We start from the raw sequence: 10,955 nt of genomic DNA, 5'->3' as shown, positions 1-10,955 counted from the left end.
TGGATGCTTTTGAGCTGTGGTGCTTGAGAAGAGTACTGAATGTACCATGGACTGCCAGGAAAACAAACAGATTCATCATGGAGAGGATTAAACCAAGCGACTCCTTGGAGGCAAGGATTCTGGGGCTTCGTCTGACATACTTTGGACACGTTGCAAGGAGGGACGGGTCCTTGGAGAGGGACATCATTCTTGGGAGAGTGGAGGGACAGTGCAGGAGGGGAAGACCCTCTATGAGATGGATTGTTTCAGTGACTGGGGTAATCAGGATGGGTGTGTCAGAGGCAGTCAGGTTGGTGCAGGATAGAGCAGGGTTTAGGGCTGTTGTGCATAGGGTCGCTATGAGTCGAAAACAACTCGACGGCACATAACAACAACAATTCATATGAATAAATTTCTCAGAATAAATTTCAAGCATGATGTTGCTGTGTGCTGTTAAGTTAATTCTGACTGAATGACCATAAAACACAGTGGAACTGCCCACAGGGTTACCAAGACTGTCATCTTCACAGGAGTAGAAGACAAAGATTTCCCCACACACACACACCAGGAGTAACTGATATATTTAAACTGCCAGACTTTGGGTTATCAATGGAATACTTAACCATAATTTATAAGGGATTCTTCTAAGGCTCATATGCTGTTTTTATGTGAGGTCAAATTACCTGTGAGTCATAGCAACCCTATGAACAAGAGCCCTAAACACAGCTTTATCTTATTCCAATCTCACTTCCTCTGACACACCTACCCCTATTACTGCAGTCACTGAATCAATCCATCTCATCGAAGGTCTTCCTCTCCTGTGCTTTCACTCCACCCTCCCAATCATGATTTCCTTCTCCAAGGACTGGTCCTTCCTTGCAACATGTCCAAAGTATGTCAAATGAACTTTCAGAATCTTTGCTTCCAAGGAGCTGTCTGGTTTCACCCTCACCTGGATAAATCTGTTTGTTCTCTTATCAGTCTATTTTACACTCAATACTCTTCTCCAATACCACAGCTCAAAGGCATCAATTCTCCTTCTATCCTCCCTAGTCACTGTCCAGCTCTCTGATGCATACCAAGTGATTGCAATGACCATGGCCTGTATCAGGCACACCTTAGTCTCCAGATGGACACCATTGCTCTTCAGTACTTTGGAGAGGTCCCTAACAGCAGACTTTTCCAGTGCAGTATGTCTTTTAGTTTCCTGGCTGCTGGTGCCAAGAGTGTTGATTATTATTATAGAATTGTTTTTAAAAGTAAACGTGGCAAACAGCATCTCTCTAATTTTTCAGTATTACTATTACCAGCTACTCACGACCATGAATTCTATACTTTGATCTCAGAGACCAAAGCAACCACGAATTCTCTAGTTTGTGCATTTGTAAATGTACTTCCTACCACATCTACCTTGGTGTTTATCTAGATAACTCATATATACACAAATAAATAAGACACAAAAGTCACAATCTAATAGAAAAGAAAAGTTACAAATAAGCCCCCCAAAATGTCAAACACAGTAGTTACTGAAAAAAGTTAAAAATACCTGTGCTACAATCCCGAAGGCATGCAGTTTGAATTACCAGCTGCTCTGTGGGAGAACAGTGGACAGTTTCCTCCCTGAGATTAACTGCCTCCAAAAGCTCTCTGGAGGATAAGCTCTGGGTCAGTTCTGACTTGACTGCACACATACACATTGAAAATTATGTACTTAAGTCTGATTATTAAAATCACATGTTCATAAATGCATGCTTTAATTTTTTTTCAAATGAAAGAAGCCTTTATTTAACATAGTCCTGCATACTGGTAATTGAAAGATTCAAATATATATGTTAAAACATTTCCACTTTGCCTACTTATTTAATGAGGTAACATATAGGTACAGTGTTGGATGGGTCGGCTCTGCACAGGTTTGGTGGTGGTGAGTGTAGGGTGGAGCCAATGAGAGTCTGGTGTGTGGACCTGAGTTTTTCTAAAATTCATTCGGCTTTGGACGAACGAGTTCTTCTCCTGTTGGATGGGGGTCAGCTCTGCACAGGTTGGTTGGTGGTGAGTGTGGGCTGGAAGCTTCTTGTTGGAGCCAATGAAAACCTGGCGCTTGGGCCTGGGGTCTTTTCAAATTCATTTGAGCTTGAGGGCCTGGTTTAAATTATGTTTGAAATGAACATTCTCCAATGTGATACAGCACTATTCTGTCATTTCTCTGTACTGTGAGGTAACTTGAGATTGCTGTGATAGTGAACGGTGTGTCATTGCTCTGTCAAAAGTTATAATGGTTACACATGGTTGACATAGTTTGGTAGAGCTCACAGATTAAGACAAGCTTGGAATCAGGAGCATCCACTTCCTAAATATTCCTGTGGTAACTCTATGAATTTAGAGAAAAGACAATAGTTATATAGCAGAGTTAAGTAAGGTCTTTCGATTACAGGTGTTAAATATAAAAAAGAGCAGGAGGGAGTGAGGGAGTGAAATAAAGAAAGGAATTGGTCTCAAGAAACAAACAGGCCTTTATTGTGTGGTGTGAGAGGGGCACCAAGTGACCCAGCTGCATGGCATGTGGGGACAGGATCAAAATGGTGCCAGGACAGTTTAGGGGGTTTCCTTTTTATAGGGGTCCTGGGGAGGACTTAGAAGGTACTTCTCGGAATTTGGCATGTTAATTAAGTTAGGTTTAAGCTTTTTAAATCAAGCTCTGACTCTTATCAGGATCCATTGTCTGGTCTGGTCTTTGATATGACCAGGTTAGGTGTTATCAAGTTTCTCAGGAAGTGATGAAGCTTGGTGGTGGTGGGGTAACTGCCATATTCTTCCTTCAATAGGGTTGCTATTTGACGGCACTTAACAACAACAGCAACATATAACACCAGGTCCTTGTCTCCATTTTGGAGTTTGGTGAAGCAGCTGGACTCTGTAAGATGGCTCTCTCATTTTGGTTGAGGATCTGTGTGGATTATTTGGTTGTTTTTATTTAAGCCTCTTGTTTAGAGCCAACAAGACCTCCTGGAAGGCACTTGCATTTAAGGGCAAGCCCTTGTCTCCATTTTGGAGACTTGAGTGAAGCTACTGGACCCTATAAGTTGGGCACTCTTGTTTTGGTTGAGGGTAGATGTGGAATGTTTGGTTGTTTTTTATTTAAGCCTCCTGTTTAGAGTCAACAAGACCTCTTGGAGGGCTCTTGTATTTAAAAGTTGGTCCCAAGGGATTATATTTTAATCTTTTATACTATATTTTTAAGAAACATTCTTCTAAATCTTACAACACTTTTGTCAGTTTGATGTGCTGAGATAATCTGTGTTGCTGTGACACTGAACCTTGTTCCATTGGGATCTCAAGTGCCATAATGGAACAACTTTTTTTTAGGTGTGTAAAACACCATAATGGCTACCCATCATGGGCAGTGTTTGGTGGAGCTCTCAGACTGATTCAGCTTTGGAAGCAGGAGTAACATCTACTTTCTAAACCACATGCCTCTGGAAATCTATGAACTTGGAGAAACAACAATATTTATAGAAAGTCTTTAGGCCTTTTGTTCATATATTTAAATGTAGGGCCCTACATGTTTTAAAGTCTGTTGGGCCCGAGGGCAAAGTGTTGTTTTATTTTGGAGGAACACTCTTCTAAGTTGTACAGCAGTCCTCTGTCAATTTGCTGTACTGAGGTAATCTGGGTTTGCTATGATGCTAAACCTTGTGCCATTGGAGTGTCAAATGCTATAATGGTTGCCTATGGTGGACAGTGTTTGGTGGAGCTCTCAGTTTAAGATAGATTGTGAAGCAGGAGTGGCATTCACTTCCTAAACCATATGTCTCTGGAAACTCTTGGAGAAACGACAATAGTTATAGAAAGGCCTCAGGCCTTTTATTCATAGGGACGCTATGAGTCATGCTCGACTTGATGGCAATCAACAACAACTGCAAACTTATAATTGAAAGAGATATATATATATATATATATAAACTTTTTCCATCTTGCCTATCTATTTAATCAGGTAACATGTAGGTATAGTCACACAAAAATACACATAACACAGAGATAAACTGAAAATGAGACTCTAAATTTAGTACTAAGCCCTGTCTCAAATTATATAGCAGATTCATGGGGCAGAGGGATATAATAAAATGAAAAAAGGCAAACAGAAAATTGACAAATTCTCCCTACTACATCACATTTGGTGTTCAGGAAGTTGTCCTGGCTTACAGGTACATATCCAAGTATTGCCATTGTTACACCCATTTCCAGAAGCATCTCTGTTTACCTACACCCTCCCCTTTTGTGGAGTTAGTAAAAGTCAGGATTGGCTATCCACTCATGCTGCCTATTCTCATTTTACACTGCCTAGTAGGCCTGGTCAAGAAAACAAAGATTGTTATTACTGGACTGGCAGACAAAACTATGGAGGGTGGAGGAGAAATTGAAACTGTCAACAACTTCGTCTGACTTAGATCTACAATTAGCATGCTTGGTACCAGTAGTCAGGAAATTAGAAGATATATTGCATTGGAAAAATCTTCAGTTAGGGATTCATTTGTCTAAATGGTGTCAGTTTGAGGACTGAGGTACATCTGATTCAGGCTATGATCAGAAAGATCATCAGAAAGATCTCCTTCATCTTGGCCATTTCCCAGTTCTAGCCTCCATTTTCCAAAACCTTCGTTATTTACTTTCTTCACTGTTTAATACATGCTATTTAATACTTGCATTGTCTTTATTGTTAGCTTTTAATTATTTAATGTTATACTCTTTCTTGCCATTCCCTAAAAGTCACTAAAAGAGTGACAATCTTCAATAAACATTATGAAGACTCTTGGTCTTCAACTTATATTTGTATTGTTGTGCTGAAAGAACTATAGAGATATAATATAGTAGGTTATATGCTGTCCTGTTAACTAAAAGAATGTCAAAGTATTGGATCTACCAGCTGTTCTGTAGAAAAGTTATAGGGCAGTCTGTTTTTATTTAAGATGTAAAGTCCTAGAAACATAATAGAGTGTGGCCGTAAGTCAGAAATGACTCAAAAGCAAAGAATTTCACTTCTAGTACTGAAGATTCTGTTCATGCATGGTATTATTATAGCATTCTTTGTTATTGTTAGCTGTCATTGAGTTGACTCCAACTCAATTTGTGTTATATACAACAGCAGGAAAATTGGCCTGTTTTTTTTTACTATGTTCTGAATTTCTGCTGTATGTAAGCCTACTGTTGTTGCTATGTGCCACCGGGTCTAGTATGACTCCTAGCAACCCTATGAACAAAAGATCTGAACCCTGTTATATCTTGTGCGATCTTCATACTTCCTGACACACTAGAGCCCATTGCAGTAGTCACTGTGTCAATCCACTTGGTTGAGAGTCTTCCTCTCCTTCACTGACCCTCTGTCCTTCCAAGCATCATGTGATTCAAAGGACAGCCCCTCTTAGTAACATGCCAAAATATGTGAGGTGAAGCCTCATTATCTTTGCCTCCAAAGAACACTCTGGCTGCATCTTTCCAAGATATATTTATTTGGCTTTTTTTGGCAGTCCGTGGGATATTCAGTGTTCTTCTTTAATAGTGCAGCTCAAAGCAATCAATTGTTCTTCTGTCATCCCTAATCATTGTCCAGCTCTCAGAAGCATAGCAAGTGATCAGAAAGATCATAGACTGAATCAGATGTACCTCAGTCCTCAAACTGACACCTATGACAAATGAATCCCTAACTGAAGATTTTTCCAATGATTTTTCCAATGCAATATGTCTTCTAATTTCCTGACTACTGGTACCAAGCATGTTAATTGTAGATCCAAGTCAGACGAAGTTGTTGACAGTTTCAATTTCTCCTCCATCCTCCATAGTTTTGTCTGCCAGTCCAGTAATAACAATCTTTGTTTTCTTGACCAGGCCTACTAGGCAGTGTAAAATGAGAATAGGCAGCATGAGTGGACAGCCAATCCTGACTTTTACTAACTCCACAAAAAAGGGGACTTTCTGCATCAACATCCACAGTACAAAACTAATTCCTGTAAGTCAGACATGGTCTTCAATACTCCTGCACCTCCTCTTACTAATTCAAGCACCAATCTTATAGGTCTACTAGGCCCCAAAAGCCATTACAACGATCACACACGCTTCACTGAATCACACTCAAGATTATGGAGTTTATTAGGGCATTTAACAGGTTATAATTCAGGTTATCAGCAGAATCAAGCCCTCAGACCACCATCTCAAGTGTGGTCACAAGCCTCTTGACCTTCTGACTCATGACTTAGGTCAGTTTTATGAAGTTGTTTTTGCTGTTTTGTGCCCGCAAGTCTCTGACGACTCATAGTGATCCTGTGTACAACATCTCTGAATTTTGTCCTATCCTGAGTCAACCATGTCTTCTCTGAGTCCTTCAGCAAGCTTGGGTGAAGGTGTCTGGCTTTGGCTTTCTGAATTAGTCATCCCAAGTCAGCTTTGTCTCATGTTAGTCTCTAGTTCTCTGCTAAGGCTGCTGTTTCCTTTGTGTAGATTCCACTCTGATTGATGCAAAAATCTCTAGCTCCAAAGAATGTGTCTTACTTCTTGTTTTTGCTGATATTGAGATTCCCCAATTCTACTGCTGAATCTTTTTAATTTAAAGCTATTAAAATAGTGAGACTGGTCAATCCCTTTACAGATACACGCTCAACTTACATGTTTCCATGTAGCTATGTGGCAAAGTAAAAACGAATGGCTAGGAAAGTAATTTAATTTTGAACAATAAACCCTTGACATCACACACACACACACACACACACACACACACACACACAGTCAATCCGTTTCATTGAAAGTCTTCCTCTCCTTTGCAGACCTTCTGTTTTCTCTGGCATGATCTGTTCCTCTGAATACTGGCCCATCCTGACAACATGTCCAAAATATGTGAGCTGAAGTCTCTCTCAATGACAGTCCTGTGAGCAAGATGAAAGTTGAGTCCAGAGGGGTGATTTCTATTCCATATTTGAAGGGTGAGTAAGGAGGACAGTATTTCTTGGGTGTTCCTCTAGTCTCTATCAGATCAGTAAGCCTCATCTGTTTTTTTAATTATTTTATACTATTTTCTTCCACTTTATTACATATTCTCTTTATGGTTTTGGATTTGTTTTCTTAAATACTTTTCATCAAGCTAAAAACTTACCCAAACTGATGTATAGCTAAATCTTGAACCAGTTTTTGATTGGATGTGGAATGTCTGCTCACAAATGGGTGTGAGGTGATTGGATTTGGCCTGTACTTAAAAAGGCATTTGGGACCTGAACCTGCACACTTGGGAATGGTTTCAATTGTTTTCAGTCAAGCATTCTTCTAAGTAGTATAGCATTGGCCTGTTAATTTGCTGTACATAGGTAATTCGTGGTTGCTGTGAGGGTAAATGCTGTGATACTTATGTGTCAAATATGATATTGGTTACCCATGTTGAACAGTGTTTGGTGAGCTTCCAAATTAAAACAGTCTTGGAGGCAAGAGTGGCATCCACTTCTGAAATAGCTTGCCTCTAGAAACTCTATGAACTTAGAGAAATGAAGAAAATTATATGTGTACAGTACTTTGGTTCATAAGGTCGCTATGAGTCATCTACGACACTTAACAACAAAGCAACAGTCACAGGAGAGGGTGTTGCTTACAGTGCAACTTTCTATGCACTAAGCCATTAGAGTATCCATTTATAGTATCCAAAATGGGAGAAAATCCAACATAATAAAACTCATTGTGTTTCTTACACATAGTGGTAAAGTCTGTAGTTAGCTGTTCTGCTAATCCAAAAGATATATCTTTCTGGTAATTTTAATCTAGCAGCAGCTCCCTAGTAGAAAGATAAACTGTATCCTCTTGTGAGATTTACAGCCTTGGAATTCAGTAGAAGATTAGGTATGAGGTAGTTCCAACTTCATGTTAAAGTGTAATTTTCTTTAATTTTGCTTAATAAGTCATAATACTTCCTTACAAGAAACTTTAGTGGTATACTCAGTTATATGTTGTACATCCACCCGCTGTTCCACAGTGGAAACATAGGCAATCTTCTGCAAAGATTTATAGCCTCAGAAACCTAATGGAGTGTTAATAAAAGGCAACATTGACTCAATAGCAATGAGTTTATTATATTCTATATATTCTATAATATTCTATTCTTTACTCATGGCATGCATAGATGGTTATTTACATAACATCTCTATTTGTTATAGTTTAAGTCCAAAAATAAGATTATTTTTAAGATAAATATAGGCCTCTTGGGGCACAATGAATCTCTGACGGCTTAGTAGAAAGGAACTAGTCTGTCAACCCACAGGTACATGGTTTGAATTCACCAGTTGCTACATGGAGGAAAGATAGGCAATCTTCTCTTGTGAATTTTATTGCCTCTGAAACCCACTGGAGTGTCAGCTATGAGTTAGTTCTTGAAAGCCCACCTGGAAGCTGGGTAACATTCCACACTGACACACCTCTTGGGAAATATTCCAATCAACCTGTGTAAGATGGCTACAGCCAATCAGAAGAGAACACAACCACCAGCCCCATCCTACCTAAACGTCACCTATGACACAACACACCTAAGGGTCCTAAGTAGCTCCTTACATGGGAACAGGCAGAGGGTATCCAATTAGTGTCCTCTATAAAGAAAGCTGACCACTGAATAGATCAATTTACCTCTCATCTACCCACCCCCCCATACACACACACACACACACACACACACACACACACAGAGGAAAGTTTTGTTGTAGCTTTCCCACATTGGGACTTCCCATCCCCCACTGCCTCTCTCTGGCCTGGGGCTGTGAAACTTTGTCTGAGAGCTGTTAATAAATTCTTTTGTTTTGCTTTATCTGGTTTTCCCCAGCCTTTTTTACCACAGAGTTCTGACTTGATGGTGCACAAAAACATCAACAACAAGTGGCACAATGGTTAAAACTTTCAACTGTGAACCCAAAAGGGAGTCATTCAAATCAGCCAGTTGCTTCCTGGGAGAAAAGTGAAGTAGCCTGCTTCCATAAAGATTTATAATTTGAGAATCTCCTTATGGGGTAGTTCTTTGTCCTACAGAGTTACTATGAGTTGGAATTGACTCAATGGCAGTGGGCTTTGTTTTCTTTGCTTTAAGAAACATATACCACTATCATAAAGTTGTTGTTGATGTTGTTGGTGATGATAATTGCCTTCCAGTCGAGCAGGACTCATAGAGACCCTATGAACAAAAGGCTTGAAGCCCCTCTACAACTATAGACATTTATCGAAGTTCATAGAGTTTCCGGAGAAGTGGATGCCACCAAATAGAGTATACTCTAGTACTATATTGAAAATCAATTGCTTTGAGCTCTAAGTACTGAGAGAACAAGTAAATGCATCTGTCTATAATTTTCAATCAGGTACTCTATTGTTCAGAGAAGTAGATGACAGCATAAGCACCCTGTACGTATTTTATTCAGGGAAGGAAAGGAAATATCAAGAATCTGAGCCTCAGGTTGACTGACACATTGATTTAATAGCACTAGGGATCTTCTATTTCTCAAATACAGGTGTGATGCTTCTATTTTGTAATGGAACAATGATTCAAATATACGATAAATATGTTCAGTGGCAAATAACAATAAATTAATCCAGATAAAGAAACAACCTTCCTGGTATTCTTACTTGGAGGCAGATCCCGCATTTTGGGGATGTAAAAGCACTCCCTGAAGTGTTTCAGCTTGTCTTCTTCATCAAGGTGTAGAGCAACTCTCTCATCTGTAGGGTGACATCTGAGTTGAGATGCAATGCGTTGTACTGTGTCTGCTGGTACTTCAAGAGTTGAGGGTTCCATTGCAATTTGTTGTCTAAAAAGAATAATAATAATAACAACAACAAAATCAGCAGCCATCATATTTTTTCCCCTACAGGCTAATAGCTGCACAAGTAAAGTACCTTTCACTTTAAGATTCCCATCTTCTTATCCTTAGAAAGAATGATTGCCAAACAAAACTAAAAAACATGCCTGAGTTTTTCTTATCTATAAAATAAAAGAAAATAAAATGGTAACTTAGAGAAGTTGAGAGAATAATATGTATGTGTAAAGCCATTATCATAGTATTTCACCAAGTTCACTGCTATTGAGTCAATTCTAACTCATGGTGACCCTTCATGGGTCTCTGAGGATGTAAACCTGTACAGGAGGAGATTGATTTATTTGGCTCCTGAGGTAGATGTTAAGACAGGCTAGGCTGCAAAGGGACAAGGAAAAGAGTGAATAAAAATGGTAAAACACCTGAGGCCAGAGCTACTTCAAACCGGAATATGTCATAATAAGTAATACTGAGTATCCTAGAAACCTCTGTATCAAAAAAACCCCATCCTATCTACAGATTACTCTTTCCCTCAAGACCATTCCCAATAGTTAGGCAAAGTGTGTAGACTACTAAAGGGGGATGGTAAATCTTGTCATCCTAAAATCCTAAGATACTCTGAAAATTACTCTAGAACGCAAAAAGGACAAACCAAAAGGGACAACTGCTGAGGAGATAGATGATGCTGAAGGAATAGATGAACAGAAAGGGCAGCATCTTCAAAGAGAAGACAAAGTGAAGTATTACAACAAAATATTCAAATAGATGGAGTTAGAAATTAAAAAGAGGAAAATTTGCTTGATACTTCTCGAGCTAAAACAGCTGAAAAACAAAATCAAGCTTTGAGTTGTAATAACAAAAGATGCTATGGAAAAAATCCTGAGTGACCCAAGAAAGTATCAAAAGATGATGGCAGGAATAGACAGAGTTATTAAACTGTAAAGAACTGACGAACATTTTCAGGAATCAGCATATGATAAAAGATGTGCATCACTATTCTTATTTCTGTACACTAATTCAAACTACGTTGTTGTTGTTGTTATGTGCCATCGAGTCGCCTACGACTCATAGCGACCCTATGTACAACAGCCCTAAACTCCGCTCTGTCCTGTGCCAATCGCACCGTCTCTGACACTCCCATCCCAATTATCCCAGTCA

General features: G+C 39.3%; 1 protein-coding gene across 1 annotated transcript in view; it reads right to left on the bottom strand.

The window, feature by feature from the left end:
• The window catches only part of KYNU (kynureninase), a 204,108-nt gene extending 194,317 nt beyond the window's left edge, over window positions 1–9,791 (bottom strand). The window contains exon 1 of the mRNA XM_006880748.1: window positions 9,610–9,791. Within this exon, the coding sequence (XP_006880810.1) occupies window positions 9,610–9,778 (169 nt within the window). The 5' untranslated portion in view covers window positions 9,779–9,791. The remainder of the gene's footprint in view (window positions 1–9,609) is intronic.
• Window positions 9,792–10,955: the final 1,164 nt, after the last annotated feature.

This window comes from Elephantulus edwardii, unplaced genomic scaffold (assembly GCF_000299155.1).
Source record: "Elephantulus edwardii isolate Elephantulus edwardi_28Jun2011 unplaced genomic scaffold, EleEdw1.0 scaffold00010, whole genome shotgun sequence".
Lineage (NCBI taxonomy): Eukaryota > Metazoa > Chordata > Mammalia > Macroscelidea > Macroscelididae > Elephantulus > Elephantulus edwardii.
The sequence above is the reverse complement of the archived record's forward strand: the minus strand, read 5'-3'. Positions and strand labels throughout refer to the sequence as shown.